The sequence below is a fragment of the Catharus ustulatus genome, chromosome 31 (genome assembly GCF_009819885.2).
Source record: "Catharus ustulatus isolate bCatUst1 chromosome 31, bCatUst1.pri.v2, whole genome shotgun sequence".
In the NCBI taxonomy this organism is placed as follows: domain Eukaryota; kingdom Metazoa; phylum Chordata; class Aves; order Passeriformes; family Turdidae; genus Catharus; species Catharus ustulatus.
In genome coordinates, this window is record NC_046251.1 from 2,011,703 (window position 1) to 2,031,608 (window position 19,906).

The 19,906-nt window shown below is 58.2% G+C and overlaps 1 protein-coding gene across 1 annotated transcript in view; it reads right to left on the reverse strand.

Moving 5' to 3' along the window:
* ANKRD52 (ankyrin repeat domain 52) overlaps nt 1-19,906 on the reverse strand; it is a 62,480-nt gene that overhangs the window by 35,268 nt on the left and 7,306 nt on the right. The window contains 16 exon segments of the mRNA XM_033083415.1: nt 753-824; nt 1,639-1,750; nt 2,986-3,054; nt 4,638-4,778; nt 5,673-5,680; nt 5,682-5,743; nt 6,827-6,943; nt 7,657-7,739; nt 8,722-8,777; nt 8,780-8,838; nt 9,725-9,803; nt 11,854-12,023; nt 12,026-12,065; nt 13,327-13,469; nt 15,565-15,652; nt 16,999-17,199. Of these exon segments, the coding sequence (XP_032939306.1) occupies nt 753-824; nt 1,639-1,750; nt 2,986-3,054; nt 4,638-4,778; nt 5,673-5,680; nt 5,682-5,743; nt 6,827-6,943; nt 7,657-7,739; nt 8,722-8,777; nt 8,780-8,838; nt 9,725-9,803; nt 11,854-12,023; nt 12,026-12,065; nt 13,327-13,469; nt 15,565-15,652; nt 16,999-17,199 (1,500 nt within the window).

A 19,906-nucleotide genomic window follows, 5' to 3' on the forward strand; every position in this document is an offset into this window, starting at 1 on the left:
GGGACACGGGGATGGGGACACAGGGATGGGGACAGGGATGGGGATAGGGACACAGAGACGGGGACACAGGGACAGGGATGGGGACACAGGGACAGGGATGGGGACAGGGATGGGGACAGGGATGGGGACACAGGGACACGGGGACAGGGACACGGGGATGGGGACGGGGACAGGGACAAGGATGGGGACGGAGATGGAGACAGGGACAGGGATGGGGACACAGGGATGGGACAGGGGCAGGGACAGGGATGGGACCCAGCAGGAGCTGTGAATGTTCTGGAAACCCTTCCAGGACCCTCCCAGAACCCTTTCAGGACCCTCCCAGAACCCTTTCAGAACCCTCCCAGGACACTTTGGCAGCCTTCCAGGACCCAGAGTATCCCAGAAATCCTTCCAGAACCCAGCAGGAGCTTAGAACATTCTGGAAATCCTTCCAGGACCCTCCCAAAACCCTTTCAGGACCCTCCCTGGAAACTCTGGGACCCTTCCAGGACCTGCAGGAACCCAGGACACTCTGAGAACCCTTCTAGGACCCTCCCAGGACACCCTTCCAGGACCCAGAGCATCCCAGAAATCCTTCCAGGACCCAGCAGGGGCTTAGAACATTCTGGAAACCCTTCCAGGACCCTCCCAGGACATTTTGGGAACCTTTCCAGGGCCTGTAGTATCCCAAAACACCCTGAGAACCCTCCCAGGACCCAGCAGGGGCTGAGAACATTCTGGAAACCCTTCCAGGACCTGCAGGAACTCACAGCTAAGTGCAAAGGGCTGACTGGGACGGTGCTTTCCACGTCCTCCAGGCAGTTGAACGACATTTCCAGCAGCTGCAAGGAAAACAGCACAGATCAGCAAAACCCCAAAAAGCCCAAAATCCCAAATTTGGGATGTGACATTCCTTAATCTAATCCAAAATTCCCATCCCAAAAATCCCAAAATCCCCAAAATCCCAAATTCTGGATGAGACAAAGAACATTTCCCCATTCCCAGTGCCCATTCCCCATTCCCATTCCCATTTCCCATTCCCCATTCCCAGTGCCCACTCCCCATTCCCATTCCCATTCTCATTCCCCATTCCCATTCCCCATTCCCCATTCCCATTCCCCATTCCCCATTCCCATTCCCCATTCCCCATCCCCATTCCCCATTCCCATTCCCCATTCCCAGTGCCCATTCCCCATTCCCAATGATCATTCCCAGTGAACATTTCCCCATTCCCTGGGAACATTTCCTGAGAACATTTCCCATTTTTTGAGAACATTTCCTGGGAACATTTCCCCATTCCCAGTCCCCATTCCCCATTCCCCATTCCCCTTCCCAGTGACCATTCCCAGTGCCCATTCCCCATTCCCCACTCCCATCCCCATTCCCATTCCCAATTCCCAGTGCCCATTTCCCCATTCCCATTTCCCATTTCCCATTCCCCATTCCCAGTGCCCATTCCCCAATCCCAATGACCATTCCCATTCCCCATTCCCCATCCCCATTCCCATTCCCCATTCCCCATTCCCATCCCCATTCCCTTTCCCCATTCCCATCCCCATCCCCATTCCCATTTCCCATTCCCATTTCCCATTCCCATTCCCATTCCCATTCCCATTCCCATTCCCATTCCCCATTTTTTGAGAACATTTCCCTGACCAGCTCCAGGTTCTGCCGGTTGCCGTAGGCGGCCGCGTAGTGCACGGCGGTGTAGCCCTGCTTGTCCCGCAGGGAGGGGTCGGCACCGTTGTCCAGCAGGAATTCCAGACAGCTGCAGGGGCACACGGGGGGGAAGTGAGGGAAAAATTGGGAAAAATCTGTAGAGAAAGTTCTGGAATGGCACAGGAGGAATTTGCCAGGTGGGTGAAAGGGGAGGGGTGGGAGCGGAGAGGAATTCCCAGCAAATTCCCCAAAATTCCCAGCAAATTCCCAAAAATTCCGAGCAAATTCCCAGTGAAATCCCAGAAAACTCCCAGTGAAATCTCAGTAAAATCTCAATAAAATCCCAGAAAACTTCCAAAAATTTCCAGCAAATTCCCAGTGAAATCCCAGAAATCTCCCAGTAAAGTCTCAATAAAATTCCAGAAATCTCCCAGTAAATTCCCAGTAAAATCCCAGAAAATTCCCAGTCAAATCCCAGAAAACTCCCCAAAATTCCCATAAAATCTCAGTAAAATCCCAGAAAATTCCCAGCAAATTCCTGTCAAATTCTCAGAAAAATTCCCAGCAAATTCCCAGTGAAATCCCAGCAAATTCCCAGTAAAATCCCAGTAAAATCTCAATTACATCCCAGAAAATTCCCAAAAATTCCCAGTAAAATACCAGTAAATTCCCAGAAAATTCCCAGTAAAATCTCAGTAAAATCCCAGAAAATTCCCGGCAAAATTCCCATCAAATTCCCAGTAAAATCCCAGTAAATTCCCAGTAAAATCTCAATAAAATCCGAGAAAATTCCCACCAAATTCTCAGCAAAATTCCCTGTAAATTTTAGCAAATTCCCAGTACATCCCAGTACATCCAATATGTTCCCAGTACACTGCCAGTACATTCCCAGCACATCCCAGTCTATCCCAGTACATCCCAGTCTATCCCAGTACATCCCATTACATTCCCAGTCCATCCCAGTCCGTTCCCAGTCCATCCCAGTCCGTTCCAGTCCATCCCAGTCTGTTCCCAGTCCATCCCAGTCCATCCCAGTCTGTTCCCAGTCCATTCCCAGTACATCCCAGTCCATTCCCAGTCCATCCCAGTCCATTCCCAGTCTGTTCCCAGTCTGTTCCCAGTCCATCCCAGTCCGTTCCCAGTCCATCCCAGTCCATCCCAGTCCATCCCCAGTCCATCCCAGTCCATCCCAGTCCATCCCAGTCCATCCCAGTCTGTTCCCAGTCCATCCCAGTCCATCCCAGTCCGTTCCCAGTCCATCCCAGTCTGTTCCCAGTCCATTCCCAGTCCGTTCCCAGTCCATCCCAGTCCATCCCAGTCCATCCCAGTGCACCCAGCACTCACAAAAACGCCTCCTTCAGCCTGGACTCCTTCAGGGGCTCCTCATCGCTGCTTCCTGAATGAGTCTCTGCCCTGCAATGTCACCAGGGCCACCCCCAGTGTCACCAGGGGCACCCCCAGGGCCACCAGGGGCACCTCCAGTGTCACCAGGGCCACCCCCAGGGCCACCAGGGCCACCGGCAGTGTCACCAGGGGCACCTCCAGTGTCACCAGGGCCACCTCCAGTGTCACTGTGCCACCCCAGTGTCACTGTACCACCCCCAGTGTCACCAGGGGCACCCCCAGGGCCACCAGGGCCACCCCCAGTGTCACCAGGGCCACCCCCAGGGCCACTGTACCACCCCCAGTGTCACCAGGGCCACCTTGGGTGGTGACAATGGGCAGCGGACACCACTGTGCCACCCCCAGTGTCACTGTGCCACACCCAGTGTCACCAGGGCCAGCCCCAGTGTCACCAGTGCTACCCTCAGTGTCACTGTGCCACCCCCAGTGTCACCAGGGCCACCTTGGGTCGGTGACAGCGGGCAGGCGACACCGCTGTGCCACCGCCAGTGTCACTGTACCACCCCCAGGGCCACCAGGGGCACACCCCAGTGTCACCAGGGCCACCCCCAGAGACACCAGGGCCACCCCCAGAGTCACCAGGGCCACTCCAGGGCCACCAGGGCCACCTCGGGCTGGTGACAGCGGGCAGGGGACACCGCTGTGCCACCCCCAGGGCCCCCAGTGCCACCTCGGGTTGATGACAGCAGTGCCCCTGTCCTCATCCCCCTCACCTGCTGTGGGGTGTGTCTGGTTCCCCCCAGCTGTGTCTCACCTGTCCAGGTGTGTCTGGCTCCCCCCCAGGTGTGTCTGTAGTGCCCCCCAGGTGTGTCTCTCACCTGTCCCAGGTGTGTCTCACCTGCGGTAGGTGTGTGTTTTGTGGTGCCCTCAGGTGTCTCTCATCTGTCCCAGGTGTCTCACCTGTCCCAGGTGTGTGTCTGTCCCCCCCAGCCCCTCACCTGCGGTAGGTGTGTCTCTCACCTGTCCAGGTGTGTCTGTGGTGCCCCTAGGTGTGTATCTCACCTGTCCCAGGTGTGTCTCTCACCTGTCCAGCTGTCTCTCACCTGTCCCAGGTGTGTGTCTCACCTGTCCCAGGTGTGTCTGTTCCCCCCCAGGTGTGTCTCTCCCCTGTCCCAGCCCCTCACCTGCAGTAGGTGTGTCTCTCACCTGTCCAGGTGTGTCTCACCTGTCCCAGGTGTGTGTCTGTCCCCCCCAGCCCCTCACCTGCGGTAGGTGTGTGTGGTCTCACCTGTCCCAGGTGTGTCTGTCCCCCCTAGCCCCTCACCTGTGGTAGGTGTGTGTCTGTCCCCCCCAGGTGTGTCTCACCTGCGGTAGGGTGTGTGTCTGTGGTGCCCCCAGGTGTGTGTCTGTCCCCCCCAGGTGTGTCTGTCCCCCCCCCAGGTGTGTCTCTCACCTGTCCCAGGTGTGTCTCTCCCCTGTCCCAGCCCCTCACCTGCAGTAGGTGTGTGTCTGTTCCCCCCCAGCTGTCTCTCACCTGTCCCAGGTGTGTGTCTGTCCCCCCCAGGTGTGTCTCCCACCTGTCCCAGCCCCTCACCTGCGGTAGGTGTGTGTCTGTCCCCCCCAGGTGTCTCTGTCCCCCCCAGGTGTCTCACCTGCGGTAGGTGTCGGAGGCAGCCGCGTAGTGCAGGGCCGTGCAGCCTTTCCCGTCGGGTTCGTTGACGGCGGCCCCGGCCGTGAGCAGCGTCACCGTGCACTGGTAGCTGCCGTTGGCTGCTGCGTAGTGCAGGGGGGTCCTGGGGACAGGGGACAGCCTGAGCCTCACCTGACACCTGCCAGGACCTTACAGGGCACCTAGAACCTTCCCAGGGCACCCAGAACCTGCCAGGACCTTACAGGGCACCCAGAACCTTCCAGGGCACCCAGAACCTGCCAGGACCTTCCATGACATCACAGAACCTCCCAGGACCTTCCAGGACACCCAGAACCTGCCAGGACCTTACAGGACACACACAGCCTGCCAGAACCTTCCCAGGGCACCCAGAACCTGCCAGGACCTTACAGGAGACACACGGCCTGCCTGGACCTTCCCAGGACATCCAAAAGCTTCCAGGACCTTCCAGAGAACCCAGAACCTTCCCAGGAAACCCACAGCCTGCCAGGACCTTCCAGAGCATCCCACAGCCTGCCAGGACCTTCCCAGAACACCCAGAACCTTCCAGAACCTTCCAGGGCACCCAGAACCTTCAAGGACGCAGCAGGAGCTTAGAACATTCTGGAAACCCTTCCAGGACCCTCCCCCAGAACAACCCAGAATCCTTCCAGGACCTGCAGTAACCCAAGACACCCTGAGTACCCTTCCAGGACCCTCCCAGGACACCCAGAACCCTTCCAGGACCCAGCAGGAGCTGAGAACATTCTGGAAATCCTTCCAGGACACCCCATGACCCTCCTAGGTCACTTTGGGACCATTCCAGGACCCAGCAGGACCCTCTGTCCCCTCCCAGGACCCTCTGTCACCTCCCAGGACCCTTTGTCACCTCCCAGGACCCTTCCAGGACTCTCTGTCCCCTCCCAGGACCCTTCCAGGACCCTCTGTCCCCTCCCAGGACCTTTTGTCCCCTCCCAGGACCCTCCCAGGACCCTCTGTCCCCTTCCAGGACCCTCTGTCCCCTCCCTGCCCCGCTCACCTCCCGAACCTTGTCCCTTCTCCTCAGGTCGGCGCCGCTGCTCAGCAGCAGGTTCAGGCACTCCACGTTCCTGGGACAGGGACAGGGACAATGTCACCAGGGACAGGGAAAATGTCACCAGGGACAGGGGAAAAATGTCACCAGGGACAGGGACAGGGACAGAGATAGGGACAGGGACGTATCACCCAAAAGTGACACCAGGGACAGGGAAAAAATGTCACCAGGGACAGGGACAGGAACAGGTCACCCAAAAATGGCACCAGGGACAGGGACATGTCATCAGGGGTACCCAGAAATGTCCCCCAAGATACCCAGAATGTCCCCAAGGTACTCAAAAATGCCACCATGGTACTTAAAGTGTCCCCAAGGTACCCAGAGTGTCCCTGAGGTACCCAAAATGTCCTCAGGGTACCCAGAATGTCCCCAAGATACCCAAAAATGTCCCCCCATGTGTGTCCCCATGTCCCCAGCTGTGTCCCCATGTCCCACACCCCTGTGTCCTCATATCCCCATGTCCCCAGGTGTGTCCCCAGGTGTGTCCCCATGTCCCCAGGTGTGTCCCCATGTCCCCACCCCCCGGAGGCCGCGGTGTGCAGGCAGGTCCTGCCCAGGCTTGTCGGGGGTGTTGATGTCCCTGTGTCCCCATGTCCCCATGTCCCCATGTCCCCAGGTGTGGCCCCATGTCCCCAGGTGTGTCCCCAGGTGTCCCCCATGTCCCCACCCCCCGGAGGCCGCGGCGTGCAGGCAGGTCCTGCCCAGGCTGTCGGGGGTGTTGATGTCCCCGTGTCCCCATGTCCCCAGGTGTGTCCCCAGCTGTCCCCACGTCCCCAGGTGTCCCCAGGTGTGTCCCCAGCTGCCCCAGGTGTCCCCAGGTGTGTCCCCAGGTGTCCCCATGTCCCCCAGGTGTGTCCCCATGTCCCCATGTCCCCAGGTGTGTCCCCAGGTGTCCCCATGTGTGTCCCCATGTCCCCAGGTGTGTCCCCAGGTGTCCCCATGTCCCCACCCCCCGGAGGCCGCGGCGTGCAGGCAGGTCCTGCCCAGGCTGTCGGGGGTGTTGATGTCTCTGTGTCCCCATGTCCCCATGTCCCCAGGTGTGTCCCAGGTGTGTCCCCAAGTCCCCAGGTGTGTCCCCAGGTGTCCCCATGTCCCCACCCCCCCGGAGGCCGCGGCGTGCAGGCAGGTCCTGCCCAGGCTGTCGGGGGTGTTGATGTCGAAGCCGGCCGACAGGACGTGCTCGTTGCTCAGCGAGGACACGATGCTGTACAGCTGCCCTGGGGACAGGGGACACCGCGTCACCAGGGGCACCTGGGGCACCAGGGTCACCAGGGTCACCTCAGGGTCACCTGGCTGTCACCAGGGTCACCTCAGGGTCACCTGAGAGCCACCACAGTCACCTCAGGGTCACTAGGGACATCTCAGGGTCACCAGGGTCACCTCAGGGTCACCTGGCTGTCACCAGAGTCACCTCAGGGTCACTTCTGTGTCACCAGAGTCCCCTCTGTGTCACCTGAGGGCCACCAGGGTCACCAGGGTTTCCTCTGTGTCACCAGGGTCACCTCTGGCACCAGGGTCACCTCAGGGTCACCTCTGTGTCACCAAGGTCACCTCAGTGTCACCAGGGTCACCTGAGTGCCACCAGGGCCACCTCAGGGTCACCTCTTTCGTCACCAGGGTCACCACAGTCACCTGGGTGTCCCCCAGGGTGATTTCAGTGTCCCCAAGATCACCTGGATGTCCCCAAGAATGATTTTGGTGTCCCCAAAGGTCACTTCTATGTCCCCAGGGATCACCTGGGTGTCCCCAAGGGTGATTTCAGTGTCCCCAGGGTGACTCTTCTGTCCCCAGGGTGACTCTAGTGTCCCCAGGGTTATTTCAGTGTCCCCAGGGTGACGCTGGTGTCCCCAGGGTGACGCTGGTGTCCCCAGGGTGATTTCAGTGTCCCCAGGTGTCCCCAGGTGTCCCCAGGTGTCCCTCAGCCCCTCACCTGAGGACAGCAGCTTGCGGCAGCAGTCGGAGAAGCCAAAGAGCACGGCCAGGTGCAGGGGGAACATGTCGTGGATGCCACGCCTGGGAGGGGACACAGAGGGGACAGTGAGAGGGGACAGTGAGGGGACAGTGTCAGGGGATGGCATTGGGATTGGGGAATGGAGATGGGTTGGGGCAGCAGCACAAGAATCCCAGAAACATTCCCAGAAAAAAACTCAGGAAAATCCCAGAACCCTTCCAAGACCTCCCAAGGCTTTCCCTGCTCCCTGCCAGGACCCTGCAGGATTCTCTGTGTCCCTTCCAGAACCCTCCAGGATTGTCTGTGTCCCTGCCAGGACCCTGTAGCTCTCCCTGTCCCTGCCAGGACCCTCCAGGGCTCTCCCTGTCCCTTCCAGGACCCTGCAGCTCTCCATGCTCCCTTTCCCAGGACCCTCCAGAATTCTCTGTGTCCCTTCCAGAACTCTCCCTGTCCCTGCCAGGACCCTGTAGGACTCTCTGTGTCCCTCCCAGGGCTCTCTGTGTCCCTGCCAGGACCCTGCAGCTCTCTGTGTCCCTTCCAGGACCCTCCAGAACTCTCTGTGTCCCTCCCAGGGCTCTCCCTGTCCCTCCCAGGACCCTGAGGCTCTCCCTGTCCCTGCCAGGACCCTCCAGAGCTCTCTGTGTCCCTGCCAGGACCCTCCAGAACTCTCTGTGCTCCCTTCCAGGACTCTCTGTGTCCCTTCCAGGACCCTCCAGAGCTCTCTGTGTCCCTGCCAGGACTCTCTGTGTCCCTCCAGGACTCTCCCTGTCCCTGCCAGGACCCTCCCAGGACTTTCTGTGACCCTCCCAGGATTGTCTGTGTCCCTTTCAGGACCCTGTAGCTCTCCCTGTCCCTTCCAGAACCCTCCCAGGGCTCTCCATGTCCCTGCCAGAACTCTCTGTGTCCCTGCCAGGACCCTGCAGCTCTCCCTGTCCCTTCCAGGACCCTGCAGGACTCTCTGTGTCCCTCCCAGGACTCTCTGTGTCCCTGCCAGGACTCTCTGTGTCCCTGCCAGGATTGTTTCTGTCCCTGCCAGGGCCCGACCTGGCGGTGTCGGCGCCGTTGGTCATCAGGGTGCTGATGAGCAGCTCGTGGCCGTCTAGCGCGCGGCCACGTGCAGGGGCGTGTTCCCGAAGCGATCGGCGCAGTCGATCTCGCTGCCTGCAGGGCGGGGGGCACGGCGTCATAAAACATCCCCAAAATTCACAATGTTCCCAAAATCCACAGCATTCCAAAATCCACAGCACTCCCAAAATTCACAGCATTCCCAAAATCCACAGCATTCCAAAATCCACAACATTCCCAAAATCCACAACATTCCCAAAATCCAGAGCGTCCACAACATTCACAACATTCCCAACATTCACAGCATTCCCAAAATCCACAACATTCCAGGAAATTCCTGACATTCCCAACACTCCCAGAATTCCAACATTCCCCCATTCCCAAATCCCCACATTCCCAATCCTCCAAATCCTCCATTCCCCAATTCCCCATTCCAATCCCCAATCCCCCATTCCCAAATCCCCCAATCCCAAATCCCCAATCCCCCATTCCCAAATCCCCCAATCCCAAATCCCCATTCCCCCATTCCCAAATCTCGCAAATCCCCCATTCCCAATCCCCCATTCCCAATCCCCCATTCCCAATCCCCCATTCCTCCAGTCCCCCATTCCCTCATTCCCAAATCCCTCACTCCAAAATTCCCGCACTCCCCCATTCCCCAAATCCTCAATCCCCCATTCCCAATCCCCAATTTCCCCCACTCCCCAATCCCCCATTCCCCAATCCCCTAAATCCCCCACTCCCAATTCCCCCATCCCCATTCCCCCATTTCCCCATTCCCATCCCCATTCCCAATCCCCCATTCCCCCATCCCAAATCCCCCATTCCCATTTCCCCCATTTCCCCCATCCTCATTTCCCCAATCCCCAATTCCCCCATTTCCCCCATTCCCCATTTCCCCCATTCCCAAATCCCCATTTCCCCCATTCCCAATCCCCCATTCCCCATTCCCAATCCCACTCCCGCCCCACCCCGCACTGACCGTTCTGGATGAGGATCTGCGAGCGCGTGAAGCGGCCGTGGATCGCCGCCATGTGCAGGGGGCTCTTCCCTTCCTTGCTCTGGGGAGGGACCCAGAAAGGCTCAGACACACCCCAAAGACACCCCAAAAAAATCCCAAATACAGCCAGAGGGTTCAGACACACCCCAAAAACCCCAAACACACTCAGAGGGCTCAGACACACCCCAAAGACACCCCAAAAGTCCCAAATAAACACAGAGCACTTAGACACACCCCAAAACCCCAAATACACCCACAGGGATCAGACACACCCCAAAACCATCCACCTGCACCCCAATCCCAATCCCAGACCTGGAAGTTGACGTCGGCGCCGTTGTTGACCAGGATCTCCAGGCACAGCGCCCCAAACCCCAATCCCAAATCCCAATCCCAATCCCACACCTGGAAGTTGACGTCGTCGCCGTTATTGACCAGGATCTCCAGGCACAGTGCCCCAAACCCCACACACCCACAGCTCCCCAAACCCAATCCCAACCTCACATCTGGAAGTTGACGTCGGTGCCATTCTTGACCAGGATCTCCAGGCACAGCACCCCAAACCCCACAGACTGCACAGACCCCAAACCCCAATCCCAATCCCAAACCCCAAATCCCCACACCTGGAAGTTGACGTTGGCGCCGTTGTTGACCAGGATCTCAAGGCACACACCCCAAACCCCACAGACCCCAAATCCCAATCCCAATCCCCACACCTGGAAGTTGACAACAGCACCATTATTGACCAGGATCTCCAGGCACAGCCCCAAACCTCAATCCCAATCCCAACCCCAAACCCCAAATCCCAGACCTGGAAGTTGACGTTGGCGCCGTTGTTGACCAGGATCTCCAAGCACAACGCCCCAAACTCCACAAACCCCAATCCCAATCCCCAACCCCAAACCCCAATTCCAATCCCACACCTGGAAGTTGACGATGGCACCGTTGTTGACCAGGATCTCCAGGCATAGCCCCAAACCCCAATCCCAATCCCAATCCCAAACTCCACAAACCCCACACCTGGAAGTTGACGTCGGTGCCGTTGTTGACCACGATCTCCAGGCACAGACCCCAAACCCCAATCCCAATTCCAATCCCAATCCCAACCCCACACCTGGAAGTTGACGTTGGCGCTGTTATTGACCAGGATCTCCAAGCACAATGCCCCAAACCCCAATCCCAATCCCAAACCCCACAAACCCCACACCTGGAAGTTGACGTTGGCGCTGTTATTGACCAGGATCTCCAAGTACAATGCCCCAAACCCCAATCTCAATCCCAAACCCCAAATCCCACACCTGGAAGTTGACATCAGCGCCGTTGTTGACCAGGATCTCCAGGCACAGCGCCCCAAACCCAATCCCAATCCCAAACCCCAATCCCAACCCCAATCCCAACCCAGTCCCACACCTGGAAGTCGACATCAGCACCGTTGTTGACCAGGATCTCCAGGCACAGCGCGCCAAACTCCACAGACCCCACAGACACCAATCCCAATCCCAAACCTCACAAACCCCACACCTGGAAGTTGATGTCAGCGCCCTTGTTGACCACGATCTCCAAGCACAGACCCCACACCCAATCCCAATCCCACACCTGGAAGTTGACGTCGGCGCCATTGTTGACCAGGATCTCCAAGCACAGACCCCAAACCCCACAAACCCCACAGATCCCACAAATCCCACACCTGGAAGTTGACATCAGCGCCGTTGTTGACCAGGATCTCCAGGCACAGCCCCAAACCCCAATCCCAGACCCCACAAACCCCACACCTGGAAGTTGACGTCGGCGCCGTTGTTGACCAGGATCTCCAGGCACAGCCCCAAACCCCACAGACCCCACAAACCCCACACCTGGAAGTTGACGTCGGCGCCGTTGTTGACCAGGATCTCCAGGCACAACACCCCAAACCCCACAGCGCCCCAAACCCCACACCTGGAAGTTGACGTCGGCGCCGTTGTTGACCATGATCTCCAGGCACAGCATCCCAAACCCCACAAACCCCACAACCCAATCCCAATTCCATCCCACACCTGGAAGTTGACGTCGGTGCCGTTGTTGACCATGATCTCCAAGCACAGCCCCAAACCCCACAGATCCCACAAACCCCACACCTGGAAGTTGACATCGGCGCCGTTGTTGACCAGGATCTCGAGGCACAGCGCGCCGTTGGTGGACACGGCGGCGAAGTGCAGCGGGGTGAAGCCTTTGTCGTTGGGCTGGTTGACGTTGGCCCCCACGTTGACCAGCTCGTTGGCCACCGCGTCCTGCCCCATGTAACACGGATGTGCAGCGCCGTGTTCCCAAAGGCGTTGGGCTCGTCGATCTGCGGGACACGGCGCTGGGGTTTGTGGGGTTGTGGGGTTTGTGGGGTTGTGGGGTTTGTGGGGTCTGTGGGGTTTATGGGACTGTGGGGTTTGTGGGGTTCATGGGGTCTGTGGGGTTTCTGGGGCCTGTGGGGTTCATGGGGTTGGGGGTCTGTAGGATTTGTGGAGTCTGTGGGGTTTGTGGGGTCTGTGGGGTTCATGGGGTCTGTGAGGTCTATGGGGTTTATGGGACGGTGGGGTTTGTGGGGTCTGTGGGGCTTGGGGGGTTCATGGGGTTTGTGGGGTTCACGGGACTGTGGGGTCCATGGGACTGTGGAGTCTGTGGGGTCCATGGGACTGTGGGATTTGTAGGGTTTGGGCGGTCTGTGGGGTTTATGGGATCGTGGGGTCTGTGGGGTCTGTGGGGTTTGTGAGACTGTGGGGTCTGTGGGGTTCATGGGACTGTGGGGTTTGTGGGGTCTATGGAGTTTGGGGGGTTCATGGGGTCTGTGGGGTTCATGGGTTTGTGGGGTTTGTGGGGTCTATGAGGTTTGTGTGGGTCTGTGGGGTCTATGGGGTTTGTGGGGTCTGTGGGGTCTATGGGGTTTATGGGACTGTGGGGTCTATGGGGCTTGGCGGGTTCATTGGCTCTGTGGGGTCCATGGGACTGTGGGGTCTGTGGGGTCTATGAGGTTTGGGGGGTTCATGGGGTCTGTGGGGTTTGGGGGCTTCATGGGGTCGGTGGGATTGTGAGGTCTGTGAGGTCTCTGGGGTCTGTGGGACTGGGGAAGGAATTTGGTTCCTTGATCTCAGAGATCAACAAAATCCAGAGGATTTGGGATTCAGGAAGGGAAAAAAAAACTGCAGCTGGGAACACCCGGGGCTCCTGTCACACCCCAGAACTCCTGTCACCTCCCAGGGCTCCTGTCACCCCCAGGGCTCCTGTCACACCCCCAGAACTCCTGTGACCCCCCATGGCTCCTGTCACACCCATGGCTCCTGTCACACCCCATGGTTCCTGTCACCCCATGTGGTCCTGTCACATCCATGGCTCCTGTCACCCCCTAGGGCTCCTCTCACCCCCAGAGCTCCTGTCACCCCCAGTTTCTGTCACACCCCAGGTTTCTGTCACACCCAAGGCTCCTGTCACCCCCCAGTTTCTGTCACCCCCCTGTTTCTGTCACTCCCAGTTTCTGTCACCCCAGTTTCTGTCACCCCCCAGGTTTCTGTCACCCCCCAAGCTGTGTCCCCGCCCCCCCCGGGCAGGTGTTGGGGTCTCACCTCCACCCCCAGCCTGAGCAGGTGTCGCACCACCTCGATCTGCCCGCTGGCAGCCGCCGTGTGCAGCAGCGTGTAGCCCTTCCTGTCCTTGCACAGCACGTCGGCCCCGCGCGCCAGCAGCAGCTTCAGCACCTCCAGGTGACCTGGGGACAGCGGGACAGGACAGCGTGAGTACACTGGGACGCAGCGGGACAGTGACACCGAGACTACACCGGGACTGCACTGGGACAGTGACAGCAGGACAGCAACACCAGGACAACAGCCAGGACAGCAACAGCAAGACAGCGCCACGGACATCGTGACTACACTGGGACTACAGCCAGGACAGTGACACCGAGACTACACCGGGACTGCAGCTGGGACAGTGACACCGGGACTGCAGCTGGGACAGTGACACCGGGACTGCAGCTGGGACAGTGACAGCAGGACAGCAACACCAGGACTGCAGCTGGGACAGTGACAGCAGGACAGCAACACCAGGACTGCAGCCGGGACAGTGACAGCAGGACAGCAACACCAGGACAGCATGACTACACTGGACTACAGCCGGGACAGTGACACCGAGACTACACCAGGACTGCAGCCGGGACAACAACAGCAGGACAGCGCCACGGACAGCGTGTCTACACCGGGACTGCAGCTGGGACAGCAACAGTGGGACTACACTGTCACTACAGCCAGGACAGTGACACTGTGACTGCACTGGGACTGCAGCCAGGACAGACACACCGGGACTGCAGCCGGGACAGCGACACTGGGACTACACTGGGACTACAGCCGAGACAGCAACAGCAGGACAGCAACACCGAGACTACACTGTCACTACAGCCAGGAAAGCAACAGCAGGACAGTGCCACAGGACACGGTGAGTACACCAGGACTGCAGCCGGGAAGGAAACAGCGGGACAGTAACACCAGGACTACACTGTCACTACAGCCAGGACAGCAACAGCAGGACTACACTGGGACTACAGTTGGGACAGAGACACCGGGACTACACCGGGACTACAGCCAGGAAAGCAACAGCAGGACAGTGCCACGGGACACCGGGACTACACCGGGACTGCAGCCGGGACAGCAACACTGGGACTACACTGGGACTGCAGCCAGGACAGTCACACTGAGACTGCAGCTGGGACAGAAACAGCAGGACAACAACACCCGGACAACAGCCAGGACAGTGACACCGTGACTGCACTGTCACTACAGCCAGGACAGCAACAGTAGGACATCAACACCGGGACTACACCGGGACTACAGCCATGACAGCAACACAGGGACTACAACACCGGGACTACAGCCAGGACAGAAACAGTGGGACAGCAACACCGTGACTACACTGGGACTGCAGCCAGGACAGTAACACTGGGACAGTGACACCGTGACTACAACACCAGGACAACAGCTGGGACAGTGACACCAGGACAGCAACACTGGGACAACAACACCATGATTACAGCTGGGACAACAGTCGTGATAGAAACAGCCAGGACAGCAACACCATGACTACAACACCAGGACAAGAGCCGGGACAGCGACACCAGGACAGCACCCATGACAACAACAGTGTAACAGCAACACCATGACTACAGCCGTGACAACAGCCAGGACAGCAACACTGTGATTTCAATACCATGACAACAACACCTGTGACAACAGCAATGACATCAACCGTGACAACACCAGCTGTGAGAGCAACAGCCATGACAACAGCAGCTGTGAGAGCACTAACGACAGCAACAGCCGTGACAACACCGAGAGCCAGGAACGGGAGAAATGGAAATCCAGAGAGAGGGGAAAATGGAGATGAGTGAAAAGGAGAGTATGGGAAACACAGGAAGAGGAATCAGTGTGGGATTGGGGATGAAGGGGAGAGAGGGGATGGAGAGGAGGGACAGGAGAGATGGAGAGGAGGGACAGGAGAGATGGAGAGAAAGGAGAGATGGAGAGGAGGGACAAGAGAGATGGAGAGAACGGAGAGATGGAGAGGAGGGAGAGATGAAAAGAAAGAAGAGATGGAGAGGAAGGAGAGATGGAGAGAAAGCAAGAGATGGAGAGAAAGGAGAGATGGAGAGGAGGGACAGGAGAGCTGGAAAGGAGGGAGAGATGGAGAGAGGAAATGTCCATTTTCCAGAGGAAATGTCCATTTTCCAGAGGAAATGTCCATTTTCCAGAGGAAATGAGGGATTTGGAGAGAAGGGAGAGCAGCAGGAGGAGCTGAAGGCAGCAGGAACACACCCAGGAAGGCGGCCCAGTGCAGGGGCTGCCGGTCCTTCTTGTCACACGTGCTGGGACTGGCACCTTTGTTCAGCAGCAGGTTCACCATCTGTGGGGTGTGGGGACAGCGTGAGCGGGGCCATTCCCGATGTCCCAGCACACCCTGATGTCCCTGCCATCCCTGTCCCTGTCCCTGTCCAGCCTGACATCCCTGCTCACCCTGACATCTGTGGCCACTCCAATGTCCCTCTGCTCACCCCTGTCCCTTCCTACTCTTGTCCCCTGACCCACCCTGATGTCCCTGCCTCCCCTGTCCCTGCCACCCTGTCCCTGGCCACCCCAATGTCACTGCTGCCCATCCCTGTCCCTGCTACCCCTGTCCCTGCTGCCCACCCCTCTCTCTGTCACCCCTGTCACCCCTGCTACCCCTGTTCCTGCTGCCCCACCCCCTGTCCCTGTCCCCCATCCCTGCCCACCCCTGTCCCTGTCCACCCCTGTCCCTGTCACCCCTGTCCCTGTCCCCGATCCCTGCCCACCCCTGTCCCTGCCACCCCTGTCCCTGTCCCCCATCCCTGCCCACCCCTGTCCCTGTGACCCCTGTCCCTGCCACCCCCGTCCCTGCCCACCCCTGTCCCTGTGACCCCTGTCCCTGCCACCCCCGTCCCTGCCCACCCCTGTCCCTGTTGCCCACCCCTGTCCCTGCCCACCTGAATGTCCTTAGTGCCCACCCTGTCCCCGTCACCCCATCCCTGTTGTCCCTCTCCCTGCCACCCCTGTCCCTGTCCCCGATCCCTGCCCACACCTGTCCCTGCCACCCCTGTCCCTGCTGCCCACCCCTCTCCCTGTCCCCCAGTAACCCCTGTCACCTCTCTCCCTGTTCCCGCTGTCCCTGCTGCCCACCCCTGTCCCTGTCACTCCTGTCCCTGTCCCCGCATCCCTGCCCATCCCTGTCCCTGTTTGCCACCCCCTATCCCTGCCCACCTGAATGTCCTTAGTGCCCACCCTGTCCCCGTCACCCCTGTCCCTATCATCCCTCTCCTTGTCACCCCTGTAACCCCTGTCACCCAGTCCCTGTCACTCCTGTCCTGCTGCCCACCCCTGTCCCTGTTGCCCACTCCTGTCCCTATCACCCGTCCTTGTCCACCCTTTCCCTGCCCACCCCTGTCCCTGCCCACCCCATCCCTGTCACCCTGTCCCTGCTGCCCACGCCTCTCCCTGTCACCCCTGTCCCTGCCACCTCAATGTCCCTGCTGCCCACCCACGTCCCTAATGCCCAACCCTCTCCCTGTCACTCCTGTCACCCCTCTCCCTGCCATCCCTGTTCCTGTCACCCCTGTCCCTGTCCCCCATCCCTGCCCACCCATGTCCCTGTCCCCTCATTCCCAGCCCACCCCTGTCCTTGACACCCCTGTCCCTGTCCCCCATCCCTGCCCCCCCTGTTGTCCCGGTGCCCACCTCGATGTGGCCGCTGTGCACGGCGTGGTGCAGCGCCGTGCGCCCGGTGCGATCGGCCACGTTGACGGTGCTGAGCAGGGGCACCAGCGCCTCCACGCACTTGGTGGCCCTGTTGGCAGCGGCCACGTGCAGCGGCGTCTGCCAGTGCTTGTCACGGGCATTGACGTCTGCAGAGTGCTTGAGGAGCAGGTGGAGGGCTTTCTGTGGGGTGGGAGAGCAGAGAGAGGCTCCAGGAATCCCCCAGACCCCAATTCCCAGGGATCCCAGAGTTGGGGGATGTTCAGATGTTCAAGGAGCAGGTGTAGGGCTTTCTGTGGGCCAAGAATCCCCCAGACCTCAATCCCTGGGGGTTCCAGAGCTGGGGGATGTTCAAGGAGCAGGAAGCCCCCAGACCCCAATTCCCAGGGATTTCAGAGCTGGGGGATGTTCAGATGTTCAAAGAGCAGGTGTAGGGCTTTCTGTGGGGTGGGAGAGCAGAGAGAGGCTCCAGGAATCCCCCAGACCCCAATTCCCAGGGATTCCAGAGCTGGGGGATGTTCAGATGTTCAAGGAGCAGGAATCCCCCAGACCCAAATCCAGATTCCAGAGCTGGGGGATGTTCAAGGAGCTGTTTTGTGTTCCTGGGTTTTTCTCAAGGTGTGAGAGCTGGGAGAAGAGATATTCCAACTGGGGCTGGGCTGCTGTGCTCAGGGTGGCACCTGGGCTGTCCCCAGGGCAGGGATTGTCCCCCAGGACAGGGATTGTCCCCCAAGGATGGGATTGTCCCCCTGTCCTGGCACTGCTGAGGCTCCTCCAGTGCTGGGTCCAGTTCTGATCCCTCAGAGCCACAGAGACACTGAGGGGCTGGGGAAGGGCTGGAGCAGCAGCAGAAGGGTCTGGAGAAGCCCTGAGGGAGCTGGAAAGGGGCTCAGCCTGGAGAAAAGGAGGCTCAGGAGGGACCTTTTCACCCCACAACTCCCTGATGGGAGAGCAGGGCCGGGTGGGGTCGGGCTCTGCTCCCAGGATGAGAAGGAACAGCCCCAAATTCCACCAGGAGAGGCTCAGGATGGACACCAGGATGAGAAGGAACAGCCCCAAATTCCACCAGAGGAGGTTCAGGATGGACACCAGGAGGGATTTTTCCATGGAAGGAGCTGTCAGGATTTGGAACTACCCCAAAGTTTGGAGGCCAGGTCCCTGGTGGGATCAGTCCCAGCCTGGACCTGGAGATTTTTTCCAGCCTCAAACCCCCTGGGAATCCCCCCAGCCCTCACCTGAGCTGCTCCAGCTCCATTTCCAGGTGGGATCTGGGCTCAGCCCAACCTGATCCCAGCCTGGAATCCTGGCTGGGGGAAGGAAAACCCCAAGCCAGGGGAGGCAGCACGTGCAGAACCAGGACTGAATGTTCCCTGGTGACTCAGCAGAGCCCAGGGGAACACAGACCTGACCCACTGACCTACATTTGACATTTTATTTCCTGTGCTCCTGCCCAGGCTTTGGTTTCCTGCCTTCCCCTCCCTCTGCCATCGGGGCAGAGCTTCCAGGGACCCCCAACCCCACAGATTTTCACTGCCAGCACCCAAAAAAACCAACCCAGCCACCCCCACAGAGCAGGGAAAGCATTTTGGGAAGGCTCCTGTTGGGAGATGCCAGAAATTTCCAGGTGGAAAAATGAGGGTGGGCTCCCAAATTCCCAGATAATCAGCAGGGATTCAGGGATTTTGCACACACAAACACCTTCAGGAGAGGAGCTCACACTCCTGTCCCACCCCAGCAGCACCAGGTGAGGGATAAAAAAGGATTTGGGGAGGGGTAAAAAGGATTTGGGGAGAGCTAAAAAGGATTTTGGGAACACCTGAGCAGGATAATTCCACCCAGGGCTTCAAATCTCCTGCTCCAACCAACAATTCTTCCCTCTCCAAACCAGGGTGAAGTTGAGCAGGATGAAGACAAACCAACAAAAAAATAAAGGGCAGAAAAACTTTTCAGGGAGATTTGTCAGGATCAGCTCCTGAGGGATTCCCAAAATCCCTCCAGGAACCTGGAACAAACCCCTGAAGGCCAGGAGGAAGAAATGGAGAAATCTTTGAGGAATAGAGGGAAGGCAAGCAAGGATTTTTTTTTTCCAGCTCTCTCCAGAACTCTGCATTCCCAAAAATTCCTTCAAATCTCCTGCTCCAACCAACAATTCCTCCCTCTCCAAACCAGGGTGAAGTTGAGGAGGATGAAGTCAAACCCACAAAAAAATAAAGGGCAGAAAAACTTTCCAGGGAGATCTGTCAGTATCAGCTCCTGGACAGGGTGGGATCCCAAATATTCCTCCAGGAACCTTGAGGAAGGGATGAAGGCCAGGAGGAAGAAATGGAGAAATCTTTGAGGGATAGAGGGAAGGCAAGCAAGGATTTTTTTTTCCCAGCTCTCTCCAGAACTTTGAATCCCCAAAAAATTCCTTCAAATCTCCTGCTCCAGGGTGAAGTTAAGGAGGATGAAGTCAAACCCACAAAAAATAAAGGGTAGAAAAACTTTCCAGGGAGATCTGTCAGGATCAGCTCCTGAGGGATCCCCAAAATCCCTCCAGGAACCTGGAACAAACCCCTGAAGGCCAGGAGGAAGAAATGGAGAAATCTTTGAGGGATAGAGGGAAGGCAAGCAAGGAGGATTTTTTTTTCCCAGCTCTCTCCAGAACTTTGCATTCCCAAAAATTCCTTCAAATCTCCTGCTCCAACCAACAATTCCTGCCTCTCCAAACCAGGATGAAATCAAATCCACAAAAAAATAAAGGGCAGAAAAACTTTTCAGGGAGATCTGTCAGTATCAGCTCCTGGACAGGGTGGGATCCCAAATATTCCTCCAGGAACCTTGAGGAAGGGATGAAGGCCAGGAGGAAGAAATGGGGAAATCTTTGAGGAATAGAGGGAATGTAAGCAAG